Source organism: Belonocnema kinseyi, chromosome 1 (genome assembly GCF_010883055.1).
Source record: "Belonocnema kinseyi isolate 2016_QV_RU_SX_M_011 chromosome 1, B_treatae_v1, whole genome shotgun sequence".
NCBI classification, from domain to species: Eukaryota; Metazoa; Arthropoda; class Insecta; order Hymenoptera; family Cynipidae; genus Belonocnema; species Belonocnema kinseyi.
The window spans coordinates 175900425-175926805 of NC_046657.1; the positions used below are offsets into that span (position 1 = coordinate 175900425).

The 26381-nt window shown below is 36.2% G+C and overlaps 1 protein-coding gene across 2 annotated transcripts in view; it reads right to left on the reverse strand.

Moving 5' to 3' along the window:
- Positions 1–26381, reverse strand: part of LOC117176152 (mitochondrial inner membrane protease ATP23 homolog) — a 260005-nt gene that overhangs the window by 75572 nt on the left and 158052 nt on the right. Inside the window, exon 7 of one of the 2 annotated variants that reach the window (XM_033366271.1) lies at positions 2143–2160. The exons of the other annotated variant lie outside the window; for it this stretch is intronic. Coding sequence (XP_033222162.1) covers positions 2158–2160 — 3 coding nt within the window. The 3' untranslated portion in view covers positions 2143–2157. Of the gene's footprint in view, positions 1–2142; positions 2161–26381 lie in introns of those variants that run through there. 2 annotated transcript variants of the gene reach the window in all.

Sequence of the window (26381 nt, forward strand, 5' to 3'; positions counted from 1 at the left end):
AAGAGGGAGCTCTTCTTAATATTTTGACATCAAAATCATGTCGATACACCTTACCGACTGCGAGTAAAGCCACCCACGCTTTAACTTGACAGACTGTATATTTTCATTTTTGTGGAAAAAAAAGCCGGGGAAACTGTAAGTATCACATTCCCTTAAACGATTTCACGAGAAATACAAATGTTTAAAGTTTTCTAGCAAAATTTAAATTGATTCTTTTTCTTTTTGAAACATTAATTTTTGGAGAATATTGAAAAAAGATTTCAAAATATTTAAAAACATTCACAAACTTTTCATGAAAAGAATGTGAAAATTTTTTAGGTAATGTTTTCAATTTTTCAGATTTTTTTAAAGGAAACATTCGAATTATTTTAAAAGATATTGAAAATTTTTCGACGGTTTAAAAATATTTCAAGGTTATTTATGATTTGAGAAGAAAGAAGCAAAACTTCTAATCAAAAACGTACATTTTTAACATTTCAGAAAAAACTTTTAAATAATATTCAAAAGTTAAAAGAAAATAGAAATATTTTTTCAAAATTCCTGGGAAAATTTGAAATAATTTTTTATTTTACTAATTACTTATTAAAGAAAATTCAATAATTTTGAAGAGATTAAAAGTATTCTCAAACTTGAAAACTTTTCCGAAAATATATAAAATAAAGAAAATTTCTTTACAATTTTCTAAAATCTTCAGATATCTTTTTAAGTTTTCTGTGAAATCGTAGAAAAAATTGTATTTATACGTAAAAATCAAAAGCATAGTACTGATTATATCCTGCTCTCATATCGACAAATGTGTTAATATGCATAATAGGTTATTATTCGAAGATGTGTTTTAGTGCTATTCAAATACAATTTCACTTACTGTTGAGTCTTTTAATCTGATTATGTTAATATTATCTTCACCATTATTGAAAAATATGTGGAAAAATTTAATCACAAAATTGTTAATATTCTTATTATAAAAACAAAAATAAGAAATTGACATTTTGCGGAAAAAATCAGTAAAGTCTTTCCATTGAAACTTACTCATAATTCACTCTTTTAGAAAAGCGTTACTTAAAAGTATAGCAGCAAAAAAGTGAGTAAACACCATTTTGATAAAAAATGGGTTTATTACCTAAAAAATTAATAACAAATGTATTTCCTATAGTGGTGAAAGGATTGTTTTGAAATATAACTGTATTATCATTCACAATTTTTGAAAATATTTTAGTTTAGAGGTATTTTTTGAAATCATTATCATTTAATTACGAAAGACATAATATAAATTTTTTTTATTTTTGAGGATTTTTAGCAAAAAATGTCTGTCAGGCTGTTATATCACCAATATCGCGATATTCAACTTTTATTTAATTAAAAAAAATAATTTGTTTGTTATTATCATTCAGCACACCCATATTTCGGGGACCAGTTTTTATGCACAAGGTTCGTATCTCTAGTGTAATTTTGTTCATTTGTTTTAACTGAAACATTAAATTTGTATTGCAATCTGCAGTCGAGCCTGCTCCAGTTCTAGGTTAGTGTCACTTTGAGATTGCCAACTTCAGCATCCACTTCATCAAAAGTCGATAAATTTTTGTATTAAAACTGTTTTGACTTAATTAAGCAATACTTTATCTTGGAAGTGGATACTCGCTTCATCTTTTAACGAAGATTTCGATTTTACAGGCTCCTTTTTCTCTTTTTCGAAAAATTTCTATTTTGTTGCTTGTCCCGTTCTGTATTGCCACCATCTGTTTTTTGTAATTTAGACAGTTTTTCAAAATTGAAAAAAAAATTAAGTTGGTTTAAAAGACATGTAAAAATTGTAGAAGTTTTGAAGCTTAAAAATCTAAAAAGAAATATGCTTCATGTTATTGACATTCAAGATGAAGGACATTTTTCATTCATTGTTTCCTAAATTAGAAACAGTGCAAAAATATAATAATATGAAACGTTAAAAATAATGCAGTTATAAAAGAAATGCCGAAAATATATTTCGTTCAAATGTACATTCAGACAATGAATTACAAGAAAAGGTTCTTGGTACTCAGGTAGTTGAAATTCGTCACGATTCCCCTTCTACTGTTGTTTCTTAGGAAGCCACCTAAGGCTGTCTAGTCTCAGAATCCCGAGACGATACGAACGATATATCGGTTCTCCGATCGAACGGCATCACTACAAAATATGAAGACTTGAATCCCATCTATTTGAAAATTATTCTTCTTGAATAGTTGAAAATTTTTGTTCATTTAATTTCGAAAGCTTTGAATTTTTATTGATCTCATTTTCGAAACTCTAATCTACAAACATTTCAATATTTAAAATTTTGAAACCTTTGAAAATACCCTAAAATATTTCAAATCTTTTACCATCTCATACTACATTATTGAAATCAATTGAAAATGCATTGCAATCTATTAAAATACCCTAGGATATATTAAATCTTTCAAAATCTCATATTAAATTACCGTAATCAATTCAAAATTCCTTGGAACATTTTAAAGTACTCTCAAATATTGCAATACCTTCAACATATTTTGAGATACCTTGACCTTTTTTTAAAAGATTTTTAAAGTACTTCTTTAAAATTCTTTAAAATTCCTTAAAATTATACAAATAAGATGAGAATTAACCAGTAGAGGAACAATAGTTCCGATAGAACATTATTAATTTAAATGAAAAAAATTTAATTTAAATAGTTTGAATTATTTATTAAAAACTAGTTAAATGGAGAACTTTCAAGAAAATCCTGACATACCCATAGTCTAATTTTATTTATAGACTATATATTTTCAGGCATTTTAATATTTTGGTGAACATTGTTTTTCATATATTTGCATCACACATCTGAATGTTGAAAATTTATTTATATATTTTACACAACAAAAACAACATTTTTTCTTTTAATTTACGTTATAAATTCTCGTTTTCACTGAAAGAAAAAATGAAAAAGTTACAATTTGTAGGTCATATGAAACTTAAAATTTACCTATATCAATCTTAAAATCACAAAAACTATCACTCTCGATTTATTTTATAAAAATTACCTTTAACAAAAATGCGGTTATTGAATTTCTAAACATTTGGATGTTTGTGCTGCAAATGGATATGAGAAAAATGCAGAGTTCGTTTCTAACACGTGGACTCCCTGAAGCCATTAGCATGTGCACTGAATAAATTAAATGTCACTGACGCTTCATTTAATATAAATCTTATCATTCTTGCACAAAATAATCTATTGAAAAATATTGTAAAAAGAGAGTTACAACTAAAATAATCATTAAGTTTAGAAACAAATGTTCGTATCAATTATAATATATAACAATATTATTTCACTTGAATTTCTTTAATTTTTGTTTAATCAGAATTGTCCCAATCAAATGTGTTACTACATGCTTCTCATTCGAAAGAATTAATTCTTTAAAATTTTACTCTGCATATTCTACTCAGTTAGACATAACCTGGAGTGACATACAATTGTCAGATTGACGCTTATTGAAAATTTCTGTGTGTGCATCATATTTTTACTATTCGTTGTGATCCTTTAAGATCTCCATTTCATATTGAATCTCAACCCATTCATGTGCACATTAATGAATCGTCAAATGCCCATAGGAATTTGTTCAGGTTAGTCAGTCTGATTCAACTCTATTCACTAAGCATTTTAACGAATGTAGAGTGGCAGATTTAAAGCACGGCGCTCATATTGCTAATCGATTGCATTTTTATTCTTTCCATCTACAGATGACAGATACGCAATTCAAACCGACTCGATTTTTATGGCTTCTTTTTTCCTGGGTACAAACATTACAATTTTTCACATTTTGAAATTTCCCGGTAAGAAGACTTGCATTAAAAAGTATTGAAAAATGGCATGCATCCAGTGATAAAGTGAGAAATATTGAATACTTCTGGATCCCGTTTTTGTCTTCCCGCTTTAAAATCTCCACAGCAGCTGAAGTTATCTCTTAAATTGAATCCCTTTCTGAACCTAGCGCCGACAATATTTCTCTGAAAACCACAAAGCAACCACTAAATAGAAAAATTTTAATCCCTTTTAGTTTCGCCAATTTCGCTTTTTTATTTACTGTTTTTCGAATAATAATGAGGTAAAAAACTTTTTAAAACATAGCAGCGTTCATTTTACGATGTAAGGATTAATTTTCACACAGATGGTTCTGGTAAAAAATAATTTTCTGAATTTTTTATCATGATTTTATATTTTTGTAATTGATAATATTTGAACAAAGCAAACATTTTACGATAAAGAGGTGTATTCTTGTATACAATCCTACTAGATTTTGCAAATTTCTTACTTTTAGAGCGCGTTTTAATGCTTCAAACGAAAATTGTGTTCTTAATTTATTAGAGATTACGTTTGACAGCTCCGATCGGTTATAAAAGGGACTAGGATCATATTATTTTCGCCGCATAATGAGGATTAAAAAACGAAGGACAGAAACGGCATTCTTTGGGATTCGAAATTTTCGTATACCTTTTAATGCAAGGCTTCTTACCGGGTTGTGTGCTTTCTAAATTTCAGTCTGAAATAATTTTATTTAAAGATTGCCCAATTGAAAATCGTACATTTAAACTTTGAACGCTGGATATTACGCTCAATATTACGTTTATCTCGCGCTTCGCTCTCTATAATGCAGTTGCCTCGCGCTTCGCGCTCGATAATGTATTTACCTCGTGCTACGCGCTCGATCTTCCTACATAGACTCTTTAAAACTGAAGGTGATAATATCGACAACAGTAATTTGGTGATTGTGAATTTTCTTTTTTTAAAGCTCCTTCGGCTTTAGCAAACACATTCTCATCACGTATCTCGTGCTTCGCATTCGAGTTTATCCCTGAAATTTTATATCATTCCCATAAATGTATATTATTCTAATTCGTAACTTGCATTGGTATTAAAACAGATAAAGTTTCATTGTCCCGTTTAAAAACAATGTGCATTCTTTTTAAAAAATTTTGTTATTAAACGTTTTATTGCAACTTTTGTCGTTTTTCCATAAACTGAATTTTTCCCGCAAGTGTTTTAGCATATTGTTGACACGCAGGGATGCTTTTCGGGCTACTAATGAGTGAAAACTTGGCACCTCCAAGAGCGCCGATGATAAGAACCATTAGTTTAGCAGGATATTCTGGGTACAATCGTTGCAACTCCCTTATAAGGTCTCTATGCCTCTCTTTCTTTTCATTCTTCTTGGCTATGATGTTTTTGTCAGCTGGTGCAGAATATTCGATAACGAACATGGTTCGCTTCTCGAAGTCAAGAAGAACCATGTCAGGCCTCGAGTGTGCAACAGAAACAATTGTCGAGGATATAAAGTTCCAGTATATGCGACACTTTTCATTCTCGAAAATTGACTCGGTTTTCCGAGGAGCGTTATAGGAGCGATATTAAGGTTAACTCCGTAAGTGTGACAGAAATGGTAATAAAGCACTTTTAGTGCCGTATTGTGCCTTGGATGTGGGTCGTTCCCGCATGAGTTGGACAACTAGATAGTATGTGAGCTAAAGGCTCGGGGTGTGCATGGCACGCCCGGCAGCTATCATCGGGAATGTCTTGGCTCAAAATGTCGCGACGGTATGTTAAGGTGGAAATGACACCGTCTTGGCATGCCAAAATGATACCCTCCTTAGCAGACTTCAATCGGGGTGATTTAAGGAAAGCAAACGTTAGCTCACACGAGATTGACAGATCCACCACATTTTTGTGGAAGATAGCGTGCATTCTCTTATCGAGGAGCTGTTCACGAAAATTTTTCTCTTGTGCTTTCTTAATCCGGGCTTTCAAGAGTGAGTAGTCGAGATAGATAAGATTTGATGCATTTTGCTCATCCCTATTACTGAAGTTAAGTCCAAGTGTTTCAGCAGCCTCCCCCGCTGCTTTGTACAGAAACGCTCCTTTGCCCACTTCTTCGTGATTCCTGACCATTTTAAGAAGAGGGTCTCTTCAATTTGCGACTCTATGTGCTGTACCCAGAATAATCCTGTTGTGAAGGCATTCAAGACTTAATATTCCGCAACAACCTTGACGGCGTGAGATATACAGTTGCGGAACAGAAGACTTAAGATGCATGCTTTCGTTCATGTGCATAACCTTTCTTGTCCCAATAACAAGGGTTCTGAGCCCGTTCTTCGTCCATGGAATCACTTCAAATGAATGGAGTACTACCGGGACTTCAAGCATGTTCGTTGCAGATACTTTGTTCCTCGCCGACAGTTCGGAAGACCAAATCTGCCGGATGAGACGTTTGCATCTGCTTCGGAGAGTATCCTTTGTAGATCTCACACCCTGAATGCCGCTCTGTGGGACGCCAAGGTATGTATAAGTCTCTTCAGCGCAAAGGTATTGTATAGCGCTTCTATCAATGAGCTCAGCATCTTCAGGGATGCCGTTAAGTTTTCCTCGCTTCAAATAAACCTTAGCGCATTTGTCTTACCCAAATTCCATTCCAATTTCCTTAGTATATCGTTCGACAATCCCCAGAGCTAGATGCAGTTGCTCTCTGTTTTTAGCATAGATCTTAAGACCGTTTATGTAAAATACATGAGTGACCTTGTACTTTCGATCTGCAGGTTTGCCGCACAAGTACCCGTGGGAATAGCGAAGTTCTAGAGATAGTGCAGAGGAACCTTTAAGCTTTCCAAAGACAGATGATAAGTATATGGGAGGTCGAATCGAAAGTTTTCCGATAATCAATCCAGGCCATCGATAGTCCAGGCTGGTAGAATGCTGCATCTTTGCAGATACATCTTTCGATGAGCAGGTTCTCCCGATACGCCTTTCTTTGAGCCTTGTTGTTCATACATTTCTTGCCACAATGGTTCAATTGCCCGAACAATCCTATCATTTAGGATAGCTGTGAATATCTTATACAGTGTGCTCAGACAAGTGAATGGCTTGTAATTCTTCGGGTCAGCTAATTTGAGGTGAAAATACGGGCTAAATGCTGATGGGTCCTCGGAAGTGATGGGTGGGCATTCTTCATCAGGTGTTACGAGGGCATCACACAGCTCCTGGAAGCTATTTATATTTTCTGAATCTTCGTCCAGTCTATGCTGCACTTCGTAGACTTCTCTCCGAAATACTTCGACCTCTTCTGGGTTGGGCGGGTGGTCCACAGTAACTGTAGGGTCTTGGAAGAGTCGAGATGGGTCAGAGAGAAACTATTGATTTTCTCTGACCCACCTCTCCCTCCGCTCTAGACTTCTCTTAGCGTCAGATAGTATCTGTATTCTCTCAACAATATGCTGTCTGATGGTCAGCAGCTTTGACTTGTTCAGTGTGTGATAACGGGTCCAGAGTTCGCGCGTGAACTTTCGAACCTTGGCGGTAAAATTCCTGCCAGGTGTGATGTACTCAATCACACACTAAATGTGGGACGCGTACTGTCTTGCCCAGCCTATATTTATGGCCAGTTGATGCATTCGTCTTTTGATCTTAAGATCAACCGTTGGTTTTGTTTTACGGTTCGCATCGGCCAAAGCTCTTGCTGCATTATATACACTATAATTGATAGCCCAGAGGTCGGATTCTTCGGAAAAATTTCCACGAAGCTCGTCATCCATTTCAGCCAGATCTTTCGGCTTGAGAGAAACCTTGGTGTTGATGTTTCTCCGGGTCATAAAGCATGGCTCTTCCTCTATTGGACGCCTTCCCGCGGTTGGTTTTAGTATCGCCTCTCTTTCTCTGTTGCCGGCTTGTCCTAGCTTTGGTAGAATAGGCGTTCCGTTTACATAGCCTCTTAATCGGAGTAGTTCGGCATGGTTTCGCAGCCGTTGCTGCGAAAAGTGCGATAGCTCTGGGAGTTGCTCGCACCACAGAGCATGTAGCCGTGGTATGTATCCCCGTTCAGGTGCCACACTCGCATCGTAGCAATCTAGCAAGTCGTGATTCAGTCGCTCCGTCCACCTAAAGGTCTATGTTTGGTGTTGTCATTGTTGTTCCTACGAGAAGCTAGGCATGATTAAATTTGAGAATATCTGAAATACTGTGAAAATGTGGCATGAAAAAATGTAAGTTTTGGATTTTCCATTATTTTTCATGCTGTCAAAATTTAATTTTTGATTTATCAAGAAAATTCATAAAGTTGTTGTCATAATTGTTTAGGGCATTCAAAAAGCAACATTTTTCTTCTCTTGACTTTTTTTCATATCGTGCGTTATTTGGCATAAAATGTTCATTTTGGTGTATTTTTTGGAAGTTTGTAAATACTATAACTCTGGTAATTTTTGATTTTTTGAAAAAAGTCCTTGGAATAAATTGTTCGAGTTTTTGAATACTATGAATAACCGTACAGAGAATTTTTGAGTTTTGAAAAAGTGGTCTCAAAAATATTCAAAATCTGCCCACTTTTTGAATTCTTATCCAAAATGGCTTGCTAACGAACTTGACCTTTAGTTTAAGACACTAAATGAGGAAGCCAAAGGGCAATCTAATAGATTAATTTTTTCAAAAGTCATCGTGTTCACAGACATACATACAGACATACACATTCGTATAACCTGTTTTCGGATTCAGGGGGTCTCAAAACGTGGACATTTGACAAAAAAGGAGGGAGGGTGGGGTCAAATTTGACACAAATCTAATAACTTCTCAGATGTGAATGTAAAAAATACAATTTTATAATTATATGCAAAAATCGTATTAGAAATAGTTAAACTTTAACTCGAGTAATTTCTATTAACACTTTAATTTAATAGTTTAACTAATCTACAAACATCACAATTTTTAACATTTTGAAATTTTTCTGTTTTCTAAATTTCAGTCTGAAATCATTTCATTTGGAGATTTCCCAACTGAAAAACGTACATTTAAATATCGAACGCTTTCAATTTCTTTATGATTATTAATTTTTTCAAATAAACTTCCTAGTTTACAATTCAAAATTTGAAGACTTGAATCCCATCCATTTATTGATATAATTTACAGGAGTTTTAAAAAATTAAAAAAATGTAGAAGGGTTATTTTTGAAAATTCAAGAAATTTTCAGGAGCTTTACAATTTTTAAAAAGATTTTTAAGGATTTTAACCCTTAGCTAGCCAACGCCTGGCCACAATCATAACTGCATCACAGGCGATCAGTAACTATCATTCAATAGAATTCATTATGTGGGTTGTAAAAAAATCAATATTTAGTTAGTTAAAAAAATTTATATTTGAATGATCATATTTGAATTCATGATTCGAATTGAAAAGGGTACTGACGCCAACTACCCCAGTAGGCCACCTAAGGGTAAAATATTTGAGGATGTTTTAAATGATGTCAAAGAATTTTCAATTTATTTTTATAATGCACAAGAATTTTAAACTATCAAAAAAATGTTTGAAGGGTTATTTAAGAAAATTCCAAAGTACTTCTTGTTCTTTATTCATAATGTGTCCCCTAAGGGTTTACATGACTTCCATTCCTTACAATCTTTCCGCTTATATCTATATTTTTCTACAATCTTATCCTTTCTATATATACAATTATTTACAACTATTTACATACAGTCTTATATCTAGTTCCTTATCTATATTTCCTGCTATAGCGCAATTTAGGACTTATTAGCAAACGAGTGAACGAGCGATGAAAGCGAGAGTACAAGCGAGAGAGCGAACATGAGAACGCAAACGCATCTTAGTCTACTTTACTTTTATCTTACCATTACTTCACTTTTTATACCTCCATTTGCCTTTTTTCACATGCATTCTTTCATTCTCTCTCATTCGCTTCTCTAGCACCCTCCAACTCCTTCATCTATTATTCTCCTAATCCCTCCTCCCCTAGAATCTTAACCACATTCTCTTGCCAGCTTCCTTCATCTTCCATTCCTCTCCTACATCCTTCCCATACATGCTCCAATGTTTCCTCCTCCCATTCACATATTCTACACTTTCTGTTTTCTTCTTTTTCCCAGTACATCCCCTCCCTTACCTCGTTTCCCAATCTAAATCTTGCTATTCTGGTCCACCTTCTCTCTCCTCATCCCTTTTCTAATTACTTTAGCACTCCTTCTTTTTTTATCATCTTATACTATTTATTGTATTTTGATTTCTCAATCATCCCCCATCTTTCTATTAATTGTCTTTCCCTCTCCCTTTTTTCCAATTCTTTATAGTTTACCCTAGTCCCGTCTTCTATTTCTTTATCATTAAAGAAGTCCCTCCTTTCTTCTTCTCATCACGTTAATTCAATCATCCTCCCTCTCCTCTCTTCTACCTCCATCAAACACTTTCTCGCCAACTCCCCTCCCTTTCCCTCCCTCAGCTTCGTCTCAAATTTCCACGCCTTCTTTCCCGCTCTAATACTTAACATATCCCTTTGCGCTTCTCCTCTCACCATATATCTAGGCGTCCTCCAGTTTGCCCCTAATGTCCACCTTATATACCTTTCTTGTAAACTCTCAATATCTTACCTTTCTTTCCAACCCCATATCTCTGCTCCATAACCTAACACCGGCCATACCAGCGTATCAAATAACCACATTCTCCTTCTTCAATTTTTTTTCAACCTTCTTTTTCCTATTCCCCATATCTGTTTTATTACCCCTGCTGCTTTTTTTATCCTTTCTCTTATATGAGCTGTATGACCTCCATTCGTTTGCAAGATATATATCAAATATTTATACTCTTTTACTTCTTATAACTTTATTCCGTTACATTCCCCTGTCCATTCTTTTTTCCTTCCCCTGCTTTTCTAAACCTCATTATCTTTCTCTTTTCTGCATTTACATTCAGCTTTTTCCCATCTAAGTATTTCTCTAATCCTGTAATTAATCCCGCCATCCCTTCTTCATCCTCTGCCATCAACAATATGTTGTCTTGGTATGCCAGTGTATATATTTTTTCCTTCCCTACCCTAACTCCTCCCCAACTTTTTGTCCTCATTTCTTCTTTCAAGTCTGATATTCATAAATTAAATAAAAGTAAAAGTGGGCTCTAAAAATGCCTGATACTCTCTTTATTAATCCCTCTCTTATCCCCCTTTTTAATATAACATTTTTTAATTCGCCTCGGTCAAATGAGTCAAACACCGCCTTTCAGTGCACGAACATTGTTATCATTGCCCCTTTCCCCTCTTTTCAATTTATTTTCATAATGTAAAGGAATTTCAGAGAACTAAAGAAATAGATTCCAAGGAATTTTCTATTGATTTCAATAATGTAGTATGAGATTTTAAAAGATTCTAAATATTTTAGGGTATTTTTAAAATTTCGAGGAATTTTCAAGAGATTTCAAAATATTTTTAAGGATTTTAAATATTTGAGGATGTTGAAAAAGATGTCAATGAATTTTTAATTTCTTTTTATAATTTAAAGGAATTCCAAAGAATTTTAACAATTTTAGCAGAGTTACTTAAAAAAATTCCAAAGTACTTTAGAAATCTTTAAAAGGTGTCAAGGTGTTTCAAAATATTTTGAAGGTTTCGAAATACTTGAGAGCAATTTTCAATTAATTTCAATAACTTCACGCAATTTCAAAGAATTTAAACTTTTTTCAACTTTTCTGGTTGAAAGTGGAATTGCTTTGTTAACATTTTTTTTTTTGGTTGATGATTTATCAATTTAGTTGAAAAAATTTGTTGTTTGAAAATTTCACTATATTGTAGAATTTTGTTTTTGTTTAAAAATCAATTTCTTTTAACCACAAGAAAATTAATCTTTTTTTGTCAAAATAGCCGATTCCAGAGTGGTTGGTATAAGGGCGCACAATACTTCTGCCGAAAATAGGCAACTTAGCTGACCCGAAGAATTACAGGCCAATAACTTGTCTGAACACGCTTTATAAGATATTCACAGCTATCCTAAATGATAGGATTGTTCGGGCAATTGAACCTGTGTGGCAAGAAATGTATAAACAACGAGGCTCAAGAAAGGCGTAGCCCGATGTCGGGAGAACCTACTCATCGATAGATGTGTCTGCAAAGATGCAGAATTCTACCAGCGTGACCTATCGATGGCCTGGATTGATTATCGGAAAGCTTTCGATTCGACATCTCATAGACGTATCATCTGTCTTTTGGAAATCTTAAAGGTTCATCCACAAATAGTTGGGTGCACAGAGAGATTGATGCCGCTTTAAAAAATCAGATTTACCATCTCATCTGGAAAAAATCTTGTGGCAACTAACAAGGTCACCTTTCAGAGAGGTGTCTTTCAAGGCGACACCATGAGCCCCCTCCTCTTTTGCCTTACGTTATTTCCACTATCTCTAGCACTTCGCCATTCCGCCGGGTACTTGTGCGGCAAACCTGCAGATCGAAAGTACAAGTTCACTCATGTATTTTACATGGACGATCTTAAGATCTATGCTAAAAACAGAGAGCAACTGCATCTAGCTCTGGGGACTGTCGAACGATATACTAAGGAAATTGGAATGAAGCATAGATTAGACAAATGCTCCAAGGTTTATTTGAAGCGAGGAAAACTTAATGGCATCCCTAAAGATCCTGAGCTCGTTGATAGAAGCGCTACACGACACCTTTGCGCTGGAGAGACTTATACATACCTGGGCGTGCCACAGAGCCGCATTCAGAATGTGACATCTATAAAGGATACTCTCCGAAGCAGATACAAACGTCTCATCCGACAGATTTGGTCTTCCGAACTGTCGGCAAGGAACAAAGTATCTGCAACGAACATGCCCACCGTCCCGGTACTACGCTATTCATTTGGAGTAGTTCCATGGACGAAGAACGAGCTCAGATCTCTTGATATCGGGACAAGAAAAGTTATGCACATGAACAAAAGCATGCATCTTAAGTCTTCCGTTCTGCGACTGTACATCTTACGCCGTCAAGGGGGTCGCGGAATATTGAGTCTTGAATGTCTTCACAACATGATTATTCTGGCTACAGCACATAGAGTTGCAAATGGAAGAGACACTCTTCTTAAAATGGTCAGGAATCACGAAGAAGTGGGCAAAGGAGCGTTTCTGTACAAATCAGCGGAGGAGGCTGCTGAAGCACTCGGACTTGACTTTAGTATTAGGGGTGAGCAAAATGCATCAAATCTTATCTATCTCGAGTACTCACTCCTGAAAGCCCGGATTAAGAAAGCACAAGAGAAAAACTTTCGTGAGCAGCTCCTCGATAAGAGGATGCACGGTATCTTCCACAGAAATGTGAAGCATCAGTCCGTGTCTTGTGAGCTAACGTTTGCTTTCCTTAAATCGCTCGGATTGAAGTCTGGTACGGAGGGTTTCATTTTTGCATGCCAAGACGGTGTCATTTCCACCTTAACATATCGTAGCCACATTTTGAGCCAAGACATTCCCGATGATAGCTGCAGGGCGTGCCATGCACACCCCGAGCATTTAGCTCACATACTATCTAGTTGACCAACTCACGCGGGAACGGCCTACATTCAAAGGCACAATGCGGCACTAAGAGTGCTTTATCACCATCTCTGTCACTCCTACGACATTAACCTTAATATCGCTCCTCTAAATGCTCCTAGGGAAATTGAGTTAATTGTCGAGAATGGGAAGTGCCGCATATACTGGAACTTTATATTCTCGACAATTGTTTCTGTTGCTCACTCGAGGACTGACATGTTTCTTCTTGACTTCGAGAAGCGAAACATGTTCGTTATCGAATTTTTGGCACCAGCTGACAAAAACATCATAACCAAGGAGAATGAAAAGAAAGAGAGGTATCGAGACCTTATAAGGGAGTTGCAACGATTGTACCCGGAATATTCTGTTAAATTGATCGTCCTGAACATCGGCGCTCTTGGAGGTGCCAAGCTTTCACTTGCTAATGGCCTAAAAAGCATCCCTGCGTGTCAACAATATGCTAGAACACTTGCGGGAAAAATGCAGAAGGCGGTTGTCCTTGGGTCGCTCCGTGTTCTTAGGGTGCACGAGGCTTTTGCTGGATCGTCGTATTGATTCCTTTACAGACTGTAACAACCTATCTCACGGTCATGAGACGTGGATGTGACTGAAATTTTACCGCGGTTTCGCTGGAACCGGGTGCAATTTTCCAGATTAGCACCCGCTCTCGGCGAAATCCTGCGGTTGTCCTTATGACAAATTTTTAATTATATATATATATATAATATAATAATATCCTTATTAAATACACCTGAAAAACTACACCTCAAAATCCACTCATGCATGAAATTAAGAATCACGCGAAAAATGAAAATCGACAATTTCTTTAATTTCTTTCAAATGGGGATCGATATATAAATAGAAGACCACCGAAGTTTTCCGTATCTTTCAATATTTCCGTATGGTCACGATTAAAAATTCTTTGGAAACTTCTTTGGAATCTTCCCGCGACTTAATTAGGTGATGTTCTGCTGACCACCACTCACGAGGCGTGTCCGATAGACCTGTGATTGATGCCATCCGGATTGTCGCTGATTCCCATTTATTTCCTTAACTTCGAAAATGTAGGTCGTATAAATCAACTAACGTCTTAAACAATGAAGGATTCTCCAACAGTAATTTCGGACTGTCAATCATTAATTCAGCTAGAAGGTCATAGACAGTTTTAACCGAACTACCGCACCCTTCAATTCTGGCTCCGTTTTCCTGTCGGAATAAATTTGTGTGAAATTGACGATCTGCTCCGTCTCCGCTCTCGGAAAAATTTTCAAATACACCGCGTTGATCGCTAGGATCACGATCGCTTCTCGATTTTCATTCAGCATTAAACTGCCTGTTATTCGGCGATTTTCATGACGCATGTACAGATACGGCGTCGATTTTCCGAGAAATCTGTTAAAAGTCTGACATTTATTATGATTTTCAAGCCCTCTACCGGAGCATTTTGTTTAGACTCGCGATTAGTTGGATATCGTTACACATTGTATGATCCCGATTCGCTAGCCTCTCCGGCTCTTGAACGTATTTTAAGGTAGATATGATTCGCGGTCTGATATTGGCTTCAGTTCGCGCTCGAATTGTTCCCACTCACTCGCAGGCACCGACATATATTGCGTTCTCTATCATTGTTTAATGAAAAACTATGATTGCGCGTTTCACGATCTTGATTTGGTTCGAAGTTATTTGCTCCGTGTTGCAGTCTAAGTCCTTGACATCACGGCGCCTTTTCGACTCGATCACTGTTCCGACTGTCCCTTCCCCCGCCACCTCTATCATCAAAATCACCATCGCCATATTGTCTATCGTTTTAATTTACAAGGCTATCCACCGAATTTGACGAGGCACTAATTATTTACACCTTACGTACCTTGAATTGTCCTGGAATATGTTTTTTCCCTTTTAGTTTATTGTTCTCACCGTCATGAAAATCGAAGCCGCCGCCACTGAATCTACACCTGAACTTTTCCTGGGTCTCCAATTCACCTGAATCTCAAGTTCACCGCACGCCATTCACTCTTTTAACAGTTTACACCATAAGTTACGCCCCATTGCAAGTTGGGAAAAAATCCTACTTCTGATTGTAATAGGGCAATTAATAAAAAAAAAAATCAATTGAGATAGGAAGCCTTAGTTCGTCGCCAAGTGTCCACAGATTACCAAACTTGTCAGGATTTTGCACTCGAGACTGATTTAAGAAATTTTTAATACCAGAAATAAGTATTAAACAATTAGACTATATTTGAAAGTTGAAGTTAAATTGGAAACTTTGTCCTATACAAAATTTCCTCACTATTTTTTTAAATAACAATAAAATAAAAGCTAACAGAAGTTAATTTTTTTTTAAAATGATGCAACAGATGGCAAAAATAGTGTATATCTTGAAGGTTGACTAAGTCAGCGGCTAAAGAAAACTTTGTTTGAAATATTATTAAAAATACCGACTGTTACACAGCCACACAAAAAAAAGTGTGCGGATCTGGTAACAAGACACACGTATTCCTATGGATTTTGGGGCGCTGAATTTAAATTCGGTATCAAAAATCACCCATCACGGCATGGTTGAGCCATAACCTCAAAAAAAGACGAAAAATCATGCACTGAGGCTAATAAATTTCAAAATAATGCCAGTGATGCAAATTTTCACTTCAAAAACATGTCGACAAGTGTGAAGGATCAACCCTTGTCTGATATTAACTTATTTAACATATCTTTACCCAACAGAACCTGACCTCACCTAACCTGCATTAACAGAAATTTATTGAACTACACGTAAAGCTCTGGAAGCATATTTTCCCAGTAGCAAATGTGTGCTACATCGAATGGGTCAACTCGAGCCTAATCTAGGAATAAATCTAACCTAGTCTAACCTAACCTAACCTCACGAAACACAATTAAATTGATTGTGTTGTCCCGTTGTGTTTGCGGTACCGTTTCATTCAGCTTCGGCTTAACCTACATAGAGGTTTAACCTATCCTAACCTAACAAAACCTGCCCTAACCTAACCTAGCCGAATGAAATTCAACTACACGTGTAGCTATGTAAGCGTACGGTTCTCAGTCTTAAATGTGTGCTATATTTAATAGGTTAACTCGATCTTAATCTACAAATAAATATAACTTAACAGAACCTAAAGAAATTTTGCTTAACGCAACACAACTTAACTTAAGTGTTCCCGTTGTTACACAATAAAATTCATTTCATTGTACTACAGGTCGTTAAAAATTTAGACGCACATTACTCATTTGAAGAAACTTAGAACTACAAGTAGAATTGGCCCCATTTCAATTAACCTGACAATGTTTGTATCAATTAAAATGTAGAACTGTAACTTAAACATGCAAATGAATAAGAGCTTAATTCAAAATTTTTTTCTCTCTGCTTTTCTTAGACTTGAGGGATATATTTATACTATCTTTCGTGTTTACATTTTATTTTGCTTTTTATCGTAATTCAATTGATTTGTAGACCTACTTCAGTCTATTTTCTGCCTGGTATAACGTGTCCTTTTTTTCGAAGGAACTATGCAAAGGGTTACGCTTACGTTTAAGATCTACATTCGTTTGCCTTCTCAAAATCCAGCAAAAATCAGCAATCATGACCTCGTCCCATCTATCCTTATATCGTTGTTCCAAAAATTTATGTCTTCATAAAAACGTACCCCTTGTTCTTCGCTGAAATCACCAACATTTTCTGGAAACTTATCCAGATTGGAATCTAGAAAGTGAAATTTCAAGTTCATCAAGCAGCCTAACTTTTTGTCGTTTCTTATCATTTTCGCAACAATATTCTCGTAGTCTGGACAATTTTTTTTTTACCAAGGAAATTTGCGTTTACTGCTTTCAAACTTTCCCAAGCGTCCATTTCAATTTTCGTCATGTGGCTCACGATATTAGTATCTCTTGTCAATATTCGAATCTGTGGTCCATCAAAGACTCCGTCTTTCAATTTAGCGTCTGAAACATTAGGGAATTTAAGGGATACATACTTATAGCATTGTCCATCTTTCTTCAACGCCTTGAAAAATTGCTTCATGAGCCCAAGCTTTATGTGGAGGGGTGGTAGTAACATTTTTTCTGGATCAACGAGGTTTTGGTTGATGATATTATGAGAACCAGGTTTGAATGAATCTCTTGAAGGCCAATGTTTTTTGATGTAATGATTGGCTCGATCTCTGCTATTCCGCATGCATATAAAGCATGGCTCTCTCGTGAAACCCGATTGTTGGCCTAATATCATTGTTATGATTTTGAGATCACCACATATTTGCTATTTGTGATTTGTGTAATTAACTTTTTCAAGAAGCATTTTAAAATTATTATATTCTTCTTTGATGACCGTTGAGTGAGCTATAGGGATAGGAGCATAAGTATTTGTGTTATGCAGTAAAACAGCCTTAATGCTGCGTTTTGACGAATCAATGAAAAGTCGCCATTCTTCGTCTCTGTACACATTTTTCTTCAAGTGGTTCATTAGTCCGTTAACGTCATTGCAGTACACTAAAGACGTCTCTTCATTTTTAACGAAAAACTTTCTGAATTCTTTGTCCTTGTCGCGATAGAATGAAACTTTTGTCTTTAGCTCTAGAAGATTTTTTCTTTTTAGAAATGAAACGGCAAATTCAGCGCCGCCTTTCGGTAATCCAAGATCTCTAATAAAATCATTCAGTTCTAGTTGCGACACTAATATTGGAACCTTCAATTTCATTTTATGCACGCCATATTCGTCATCTTTTTCGTCATTTTCATCGGAATCATCAGAACTATTTTCTGTTCGATCACTGGTTTCACTACCGTCTCCATGACGTTGAATTTCAACTTCCATTCTATCATCTTCTCAAGCGCTTAAAACAGTCTGGCGTGCATTTTTATTGATTTTAATGCTCTTGTGACTGTGCACACATTAATGTACGAAATGTTATTTTTATTTTTGGCGTTGAACCCTTTGACGGAATTCATGCAAAAGTAGCAGTCCTTTGCAATAACGGGTTTTCTCCATGTGGTTGGTGTAGAGTACTTGCGGTACTTTTCGTTGTTTGAATTTTTTAGACGATACAACATAAGTCTGCAGGAATTGCAAATGACGTGAGGAACCCATTTTGTTTCTTGTGGCAGCAATTTACGGTCAAAATACTTTTCGTAAAGACTTTTTACTTCCTCGTCGATTGATTTTCGCAAAATGCTCACTTCATATTTACTGCAAATGTAACAGAATGAATCTGAGCTATTCTTGCAGACATGCGATTGATAAATGCTCGCGGTTTTTTTCCTCGTAGCATGAGACTCTACACCAACCAAGTGATCCATTGATGAAGAGCTACGGTTGCATTATGACGACGTTGTAGAGCCCGCTTTCCCACCCTGACCAGACGCCGAAACTGGGGTTTTTCCCTGCATCGTAATACACTTTTTACCTGTGTCTGCCATGACGGCATGAACGCCGTTTACCCAGGGACTCAGCCCATGTGGATCCGTTGCCCACCGTCACCACGTGGAGGTCCCCTGGTTACAGACACAGCCGAATATTGCTAGCAACAAGCGGTTACGAAACTCCAGACATTTACTGCTATTAATGTCAAAATATGAAAGTATGCAAGAACAGGGTTGCCAGCGTAATCGGTTATGTTAGGTTAGGTTTTGTTAGGTTAGGATAGGTTAAACCTCTATGTAGGTTAAGCCGAAGCTGAATGAAAAGGTACCACAAACACAACGGGATAACACAATCAGTTCAATTGTGTTTCGTGAGGTTAGGTTAGGTTAGGCTAGGTTAGATTTATTTCTAGGTTAGGCTCGAGTTGACCCATTCGATGTAGCACACATTTGCTACTGGGAAAATATGCTTCCAGAGCTTTACGTGTAGTTCAATAAATTTCCTTTAATTCAGGTTAGGTGAGGTCAGGTTCTGTTGGGTAAAGTCATGTTAAATAAGTTGATATCAGGTAAGGGTTGATCCTTCACAGTTGTCGACATGTTTTTGAAGTGAAAATTTGCATCACTGGCTCAGTGCATGTTACAGAAGACCGAGCAATGGAGATTAAGCAATAGGTTGATTTGGCGTGGAAAAACGACGGCAATGAACATCAGTTAGAGAAAGCCGCCACAAACGGTCAAGCAGGAGCAATTGATGTTCTTCCTCAACCTATTGATGATCCAACACCACCACATCCTCCACAGGTGGATGACCTTATACAACCAGAGGCAGAAGCAGAGGTTCAGCAACCAAAAAAGCGACGAAAATGGACATACCATATGAACAGAGACGTTATACGCCTTTATTTTTTGGCAGAGAAATGTGGGGAAAGTGTGAGGAGAGAACATCATAGACTCTTCTTACTTAAATACCCAGAGCTAGCCACACAAAAAATGAACAGAATCTGGCTGATCAAAAACGCTCAATATCTGTAAACAGACTGCTTTCAGCTGTTGAAATAGCTGCTATCAAAATGGAAGTGGAATGGCAGCTTCCTATTGATGAGCTCGCCTTGGAAGATGTGGATAACGAAGACTTGATTGATGCTGAAGGCATAGGTGCTAGGGATAATGAACATCATGCACCGGATCTATTAGAACCACATCCGGATATTACTAACGATGATGTAGATAGGGAAAGAAGAACTACAGCATCTGGAAAGAATTTCGGTCATGCTTTACTAGAGTTCAGATATGTGGAACCAACACTGAGGCATTCTCTGCCCAAAATGAACATCACAAATCATCTGCGTACACTAATAGCACATCTCGACAGTAAGGTTTTACCTACGCATTTGAACGTAGCACAGAATGCGTTAAAGGTGCAAACTCTTGTATACTGTGCAGCTGTAGCAACCGTTAGAACGTTGGGCCGAAAAACTAGCCCTGCAAATGCAGTTTTTGTTCCAGCAAGGAATCGAGATCCACCATGGAAGATCAGGTTGGATATGGATGACAGCGAAGTCAGGTGCAAATTGGGTCGATTAACTCAATATAAAAAAGGAAAGAGAACCAGAAAGCTGATGAACCATGTTACTAAAATCATCCACCCTCGGTACATCGAGACAGTAACACCAGCAAATTGGATAAAATTTTAGACTCTCAACGACAGAGACTTGATGTTCTTACTGCCAGACTGCGTCGGTACAAGAAAAGTAATGCACGAAGGCAACAAAACCAAAACTTTCAGACAGATGAAAGAAGGTTCTATCGTGAGCTGAGAGTAAAGCCAAATAACCACCAAGGCACCGAAGTCCCTCAATTGGAAGATATGACTAACTACTGGTCGGGCGTTTGGGGAAAAATGAACAGATGCAATTTGGACACTGCGTGGTTCAAACTGGAGGAAGCAAGGGCAAGAAAGAGCCCTGAAATGCATGTGACAAACATCACAGCTTTGGATGTTTCAGTTGTCTTGAAGAGGGCAAGTAACTGGAAAGCTCCAGGTCCGGACATGGTGCACAACTTCTGGTACAAGTACCTGACGAGTGCGCATCTTGCGTTGGCTAGGTGTTTTCAGAAGATCATTGAGCACCCAGATTTGATGCCAGGTTTTATGCTCCAAGGTACTACGTATATGATACCAGAAAAACCAGGCGCCCAAAAACCATCTGAGTTTCGACCAATAGCCTGTATTCAAACAATTTATAAATGTCTTACAGCTATCATTGCAGATAAGATATATTCTCATTGTGACAAGAATGACATTCTTACAGAAGAACAAAAAGGATGTTGTAAAAACTCACGAGGCTGTAAAGATCTAGTCACTATAGATGCTGTTGCTATGACTCAAGCTCGTAAGCATCAAAGGAACTTATACATGGCATAGATTGATTACAAGCAAACGTTTCCTTCCGTTCCGCATGACAATTTGCTTGAAGTCTTAAAACCTTACAAAATCTGTCCACGCATTATTGACTTTTTAAGCCATGCGATGAGGCTCTGGGGTACAAGAATCAAGTATTTTGATCATGGACAACCAAGGATAACTGGATCAATACGCTTTACGACGGGTATATTTTAAGGAGACTCCTTCAGCGCACTACGGTTCTGTTTAGCATTGAATCCATTGAGCAAAACACTAAACAGCATGTCTCATGGGTTCAGAATTCATGATAATGAGGATGGTCATCAAGTGACCCATCTTCTTTACATGGATGACCTGAAGCTGTACGCTAGTTCAGGCCAGAAACTGCAGCAAGTGATTGATGTCACAAAGCAGTTTTCCAATGATATCCACATGGAATTCGGACTAGATAGATGCAGAATAGTGCATTTAATCAGGGGGGAATTAGGGACCGCAGAGTTAGAGAACGAGTTCGAAAATGACATCCAGACAATGGCTGCAGGTGAATCATATAAATATCTGGGTATTCTTGAATCTAAGGGTATTCAACATACGATAGTTAAGACAAGCCTAATGACTGTCTTTACTACGAGACTCAGATTAATTATGAAGAGTTTTCTCAACTCGGCAAACAAAATCAGGGCGATCAACAAATATGCCATCCCTGTCCTTACGTACTCCTTCGGGCTCATAAAATGGTCTAACATAATAATACAAACTATTATTACATCATTAATTAAAAAAATATTAATAATGATTATTATAATTGAAAATTGAATTAAAATCGTTAATATATTTAAATTGATTAAACTTTTTAAATTTTAATTTAAAAAATGATATTGTTATTGTGCCCACAACAATCAATATTGTTCCCTGGAACTTTTGGAAACGATTAGAAACATTTAAAAGGACATAAATAATATATGTCTGGTTAAAATAATTAACCCTCCGTTTAAAGACTTCTTGTTCCCACCTTCCGTTTACAGACAGGGTCTTTTAAGTCCTATTCAGCTTTTGCACTGTTTCTGGCTTTCAAAAAATTTAGTAAAATTCAGGGCTATTTTTTAAGTATCTACTACATACTCCAATTGTTGCTGATGTCAGCCGTTAAAAACTTTTTAAAATAAAAATTTTAATTTGGAAAAAAATAGAATAAAATTGATTTTCGTTAAGAAATTCATAATTTCGCAACAAAAACATTTTGTTTAAATCGTTGCAAGGTTTGAAAATTTGGACTATAACCTTCGAAAAATTCAATAGAAATTTAATAGAAAAAATTAGGATATCGAATGTTAATCTATATTTAATGTACAAAAATAGACCAGAATTACATGAAAACTTTATTTTAGTCATTAAAATACCCGAAAAACAATTCATGTTTATTAAGTGGTAAAAAGACTAACGCTGTTTACAGACAGGATCTTTTATGTCACTGTACGCACATTGACCGCGCACTGTTCAAAGGTTAACTGACGAACTGCAGCATCACTCACAGGACCTGGCCCTATTACTATCTAGACTTTTTAGAGCGGAGAACCGAACCTCCATATTTTTCCAAATGCGAGACTATCTAGTTTGAAGAATCGTTTGTCCCTTAAAACCCCCTATCTGTAAACGGAGGGTTAAAAGTTAATTTCTCTTTATCAGCTTCAAAATTTTTAAATTATTTAAACCAGAAATAAGCTATTAATTTTCGTTTTCACGCTTATCATCGTTTTCCAATGTTTCGAAAAAAGATACAATTTATTATTGTGAACACAAACATGCTAATATCGCAAGGATGACCACGGCTACTTTCGATTAAGTTCAACCCAAAAGTACTTGCACATCTAGTTTCTCTTTTGTACGAGTTTCGGGAATGCTCCGAGGTTATTTTGAACCAAGAAAGAAAAACTCGTAATACGCACTCATATTTCAAAATTGTGCAACTTCCTGTAATCTATGAAAATGTACCCTTATTATATGTATATCTTGTGTTTTTTAAGAAAAATTCTCAAGAAAATATAAAAAATCTATCAAAACGAGTAAAATAGCATTTAGTTTGACGAGCTTAAAAAATTTTTTAACGTTTTTTTTAGTCGAGTATCAATATTCAGATTCATTTAACTTCCTGAAATCTATAAAATGATACCCTTGCAGATATGTGTCTTGTGTTTTTAAACTATTAACTGATATTCATATTTTACACATGAAAAATATTCTTTACATGGTCAGTAAACTAAAACCAAACTTTTTAAAAAATTGTTACATTCCAAAAATTTTTGGTAGCTGTACTACGGTCGGTAATATCGAAACCATAAGATAAATGGACCACAAACGTCCACAATCGACCACAGTCGGTAATATCGAAACCACAAGGTAAATGGATACCATGGAGGGCTAAGAGCTCAGAAAGTGCCGATGAAATGACTGATCCTTGATCGCTGAGACTCTAATTGCTGATTCTGCCATTGTAGGACTACTATAATTATAACTATCATCAATACGAGTGTATTTATAGTTCATATAAGATAAGAACCATAAAAAACTAAATAATATTATGTGAAATATGAATACACACGCTTATATAGATTAAGTGATAATCTTTTAATATAACTTTATACTATAGTTAATTATTAATGGGTAACTCACTTAGTAACACACTGTAACCGAAAGTGTCTGACTAGAGCTATCACCTATGGTTACGTTAACATGCAATAGTCGTATTCCTGAAAGGTCAAGAGTAGACATGTGCAATTGCCGATCGTCGCGGTCAGCGGCAACTATTAGTCGCCGTATGCCATAGCAAGGCTCGCGAGTATCGAATGACACGTAGTCGAACAAAAGAAAGATGTAAGCGAACATCAACAGGCTTAGTGGACATAAATATTCTTCATTCAAGAAAATTGAAACTTAATTCTATAACTAAAGCAGTACGTATTAAGTCAAAAGATGTTTTTACAAAACATTTATTGACAAAACTGACCAAAACCTATTTTTACAAATCATATCTTGTAAAACTTGACCATACGTGCTCACGACGCACGTGTCCACTATATGAAAATTGCATGCATCCAGTGGTAACGTGACTTTGTGTACCCAGTGGCGACAATATTTTTTGAATACTTTTGGATACCATAAAACAACCAAGAAATAGAACAGTTTTAATTCTTTTTAATTTAACGCATTTCGCTAATTTTATTTATTGTTTTACGAATAACAATGTGGTAAAAATCTTTTTAAAACATAGCATCGGTCATTTTACGATGTCAGGATTAATTTCCATACAGACGGCTGTAAATGAAAAATAATTTAAAACCTTTTTTATCATGATTTTATATTTTTGTAATTACGAAAATCTGAACAAAGCGAATATTTTACGATTAAGAAATGTATTCCTGCGTACAATTCTACTAGATTTTCTAAATTCTAAATGGGGCTTTTAAATTTATTTGAGGTTACGTTTGGCAGCTCCGATCAGCTTTGAAAATGATTGGAATCGTATTATTTTCGCTGCTTAATGAGGTTAAAAACGAAGGACAGAAAAGGCATTCTTAGGGATTCAAAATTTTTAATACCTTTTAATACAAGCCTATTCACCGGGTAAATCCTCGATTCGATTTATCGTCAAATTTTCAGTTAACTGTTGTGAGCAGTCGAGGCCATCCTTGCATAAAGTAACAACTTCATAGGTAGCTCCGGGTAAGATTCTTATCACAACAAGCAGTTAAAATTGGGTGAACATTTTTGAAGATTTGCTTGTTACGGTTTTTGAAGTTTTCATCATTGCTCTGTGTATCGATTGTCATCATCAATATTTAATTTTCCTCATTCTCGTTCGTCGCTCAATCTCGCTCTTTATCCTGGAGTTTTCTGGCTATAACTGCAGGAATAATTGTGTTTTTGGTACGCTCTACCATACCGTTTGCTTGTGGGTGGCGACTTGAGTTTCATGTGACGTATTCCATGCTTTTGGCAAAATTAAAAAAATTCTTCCGCTGTAAAGCATAATAATCCGAAATAATTCTCGACGGTTCTCCGATATTTAGTACTACTTCTTCCAGAACTTGTATCGTTGTTTCGGCCTGTATATCTTGAAATGCTTTCACGATTACAAATCTCGTTAGATTGTTTGTTATGTCCAGAACGTACTGATTTTCGCGTAAAGCTGTTGGCAAAGGCCCTTCGTGGTCGACGTGTATGGTAGCAAAAGGTAGTTTTCCAGGCGGAATCGGATGCGATTCCTCTGCCTTACATCCGGTTTTTGCCTTCGACATAAAATACTGTAGACAGGAGTAGATATATTGTTTTACATAATGTTTCATTTGCTGACAGAAGTAATATTCGCGTATTTTGATCGAAATTCGGTCGACTCCAGTATCGGTCCGTAAATCGTAGAAGTGTATTACAAGACTTTTTCGTAGACGAACGGGTTCAACGTAGTCTTTTTTATCTTTGCGTGTATATAAAATGCTGTTGATAAGTTCGTAACCTATCACATCTGTTTTCTCACGCTGGGTTCGTTCACTCTCGGGTTTTTGTAAAATTAGTGGTTTTTTCTGTAATTTTTTATCCACATATTGAAATAAAAGTATTTCGTCGTCTGGTTTAACAATAGTAAAAACGCTAGGTCGGTATTCATTTTCGTCGATATTTTCAGGCGGAGTTTCAGGGTCTCCACTTAGGGCTCCAGCGTGAGCCATTTTTCTTCGGCGCGATGACTTAATTCAAACTTGTATCGGCTATTTAAGTTTTTCCAACGGACAATTTGAGAGTTTTTTAATTTTTCAGAATAACAATAAATAATATATTGGCAGTCTGTAACAACAGTGAATAGAATCACAATAAAAAATAAACGCAATCAAATAATCGCACATACAATCGCGAGTAATTCTAGTTTTGGGGAGTGATAATTTGTCTCGCATTCGTTCGTACATCGGCTTATTGCATAGACCATGTGTAGATTATTATCAGGTCCTTTTTGTAAGAGCATTACGCCTAGTCAATTTGCACTGGCATTATAAATTTGCGAAACCGGTTTGTTACACTTTTTGTTGATCAACTCTCTAAATATATCTTCTTTTTTGTCGGTCTATCGGAATTTCACATATTTTCTCAAAGTACCAAATAACGGTATTGCGATTTCATAAAACCTTGGTATAAACCTGCTGAGATTCCTAGTAATCCTAAAAATCGCCATGTACCGTGTACATCCATAGGTCGCAGAAAATTTCGAATGCATTCAAATTTAGCCTCTGACCGTTCTAA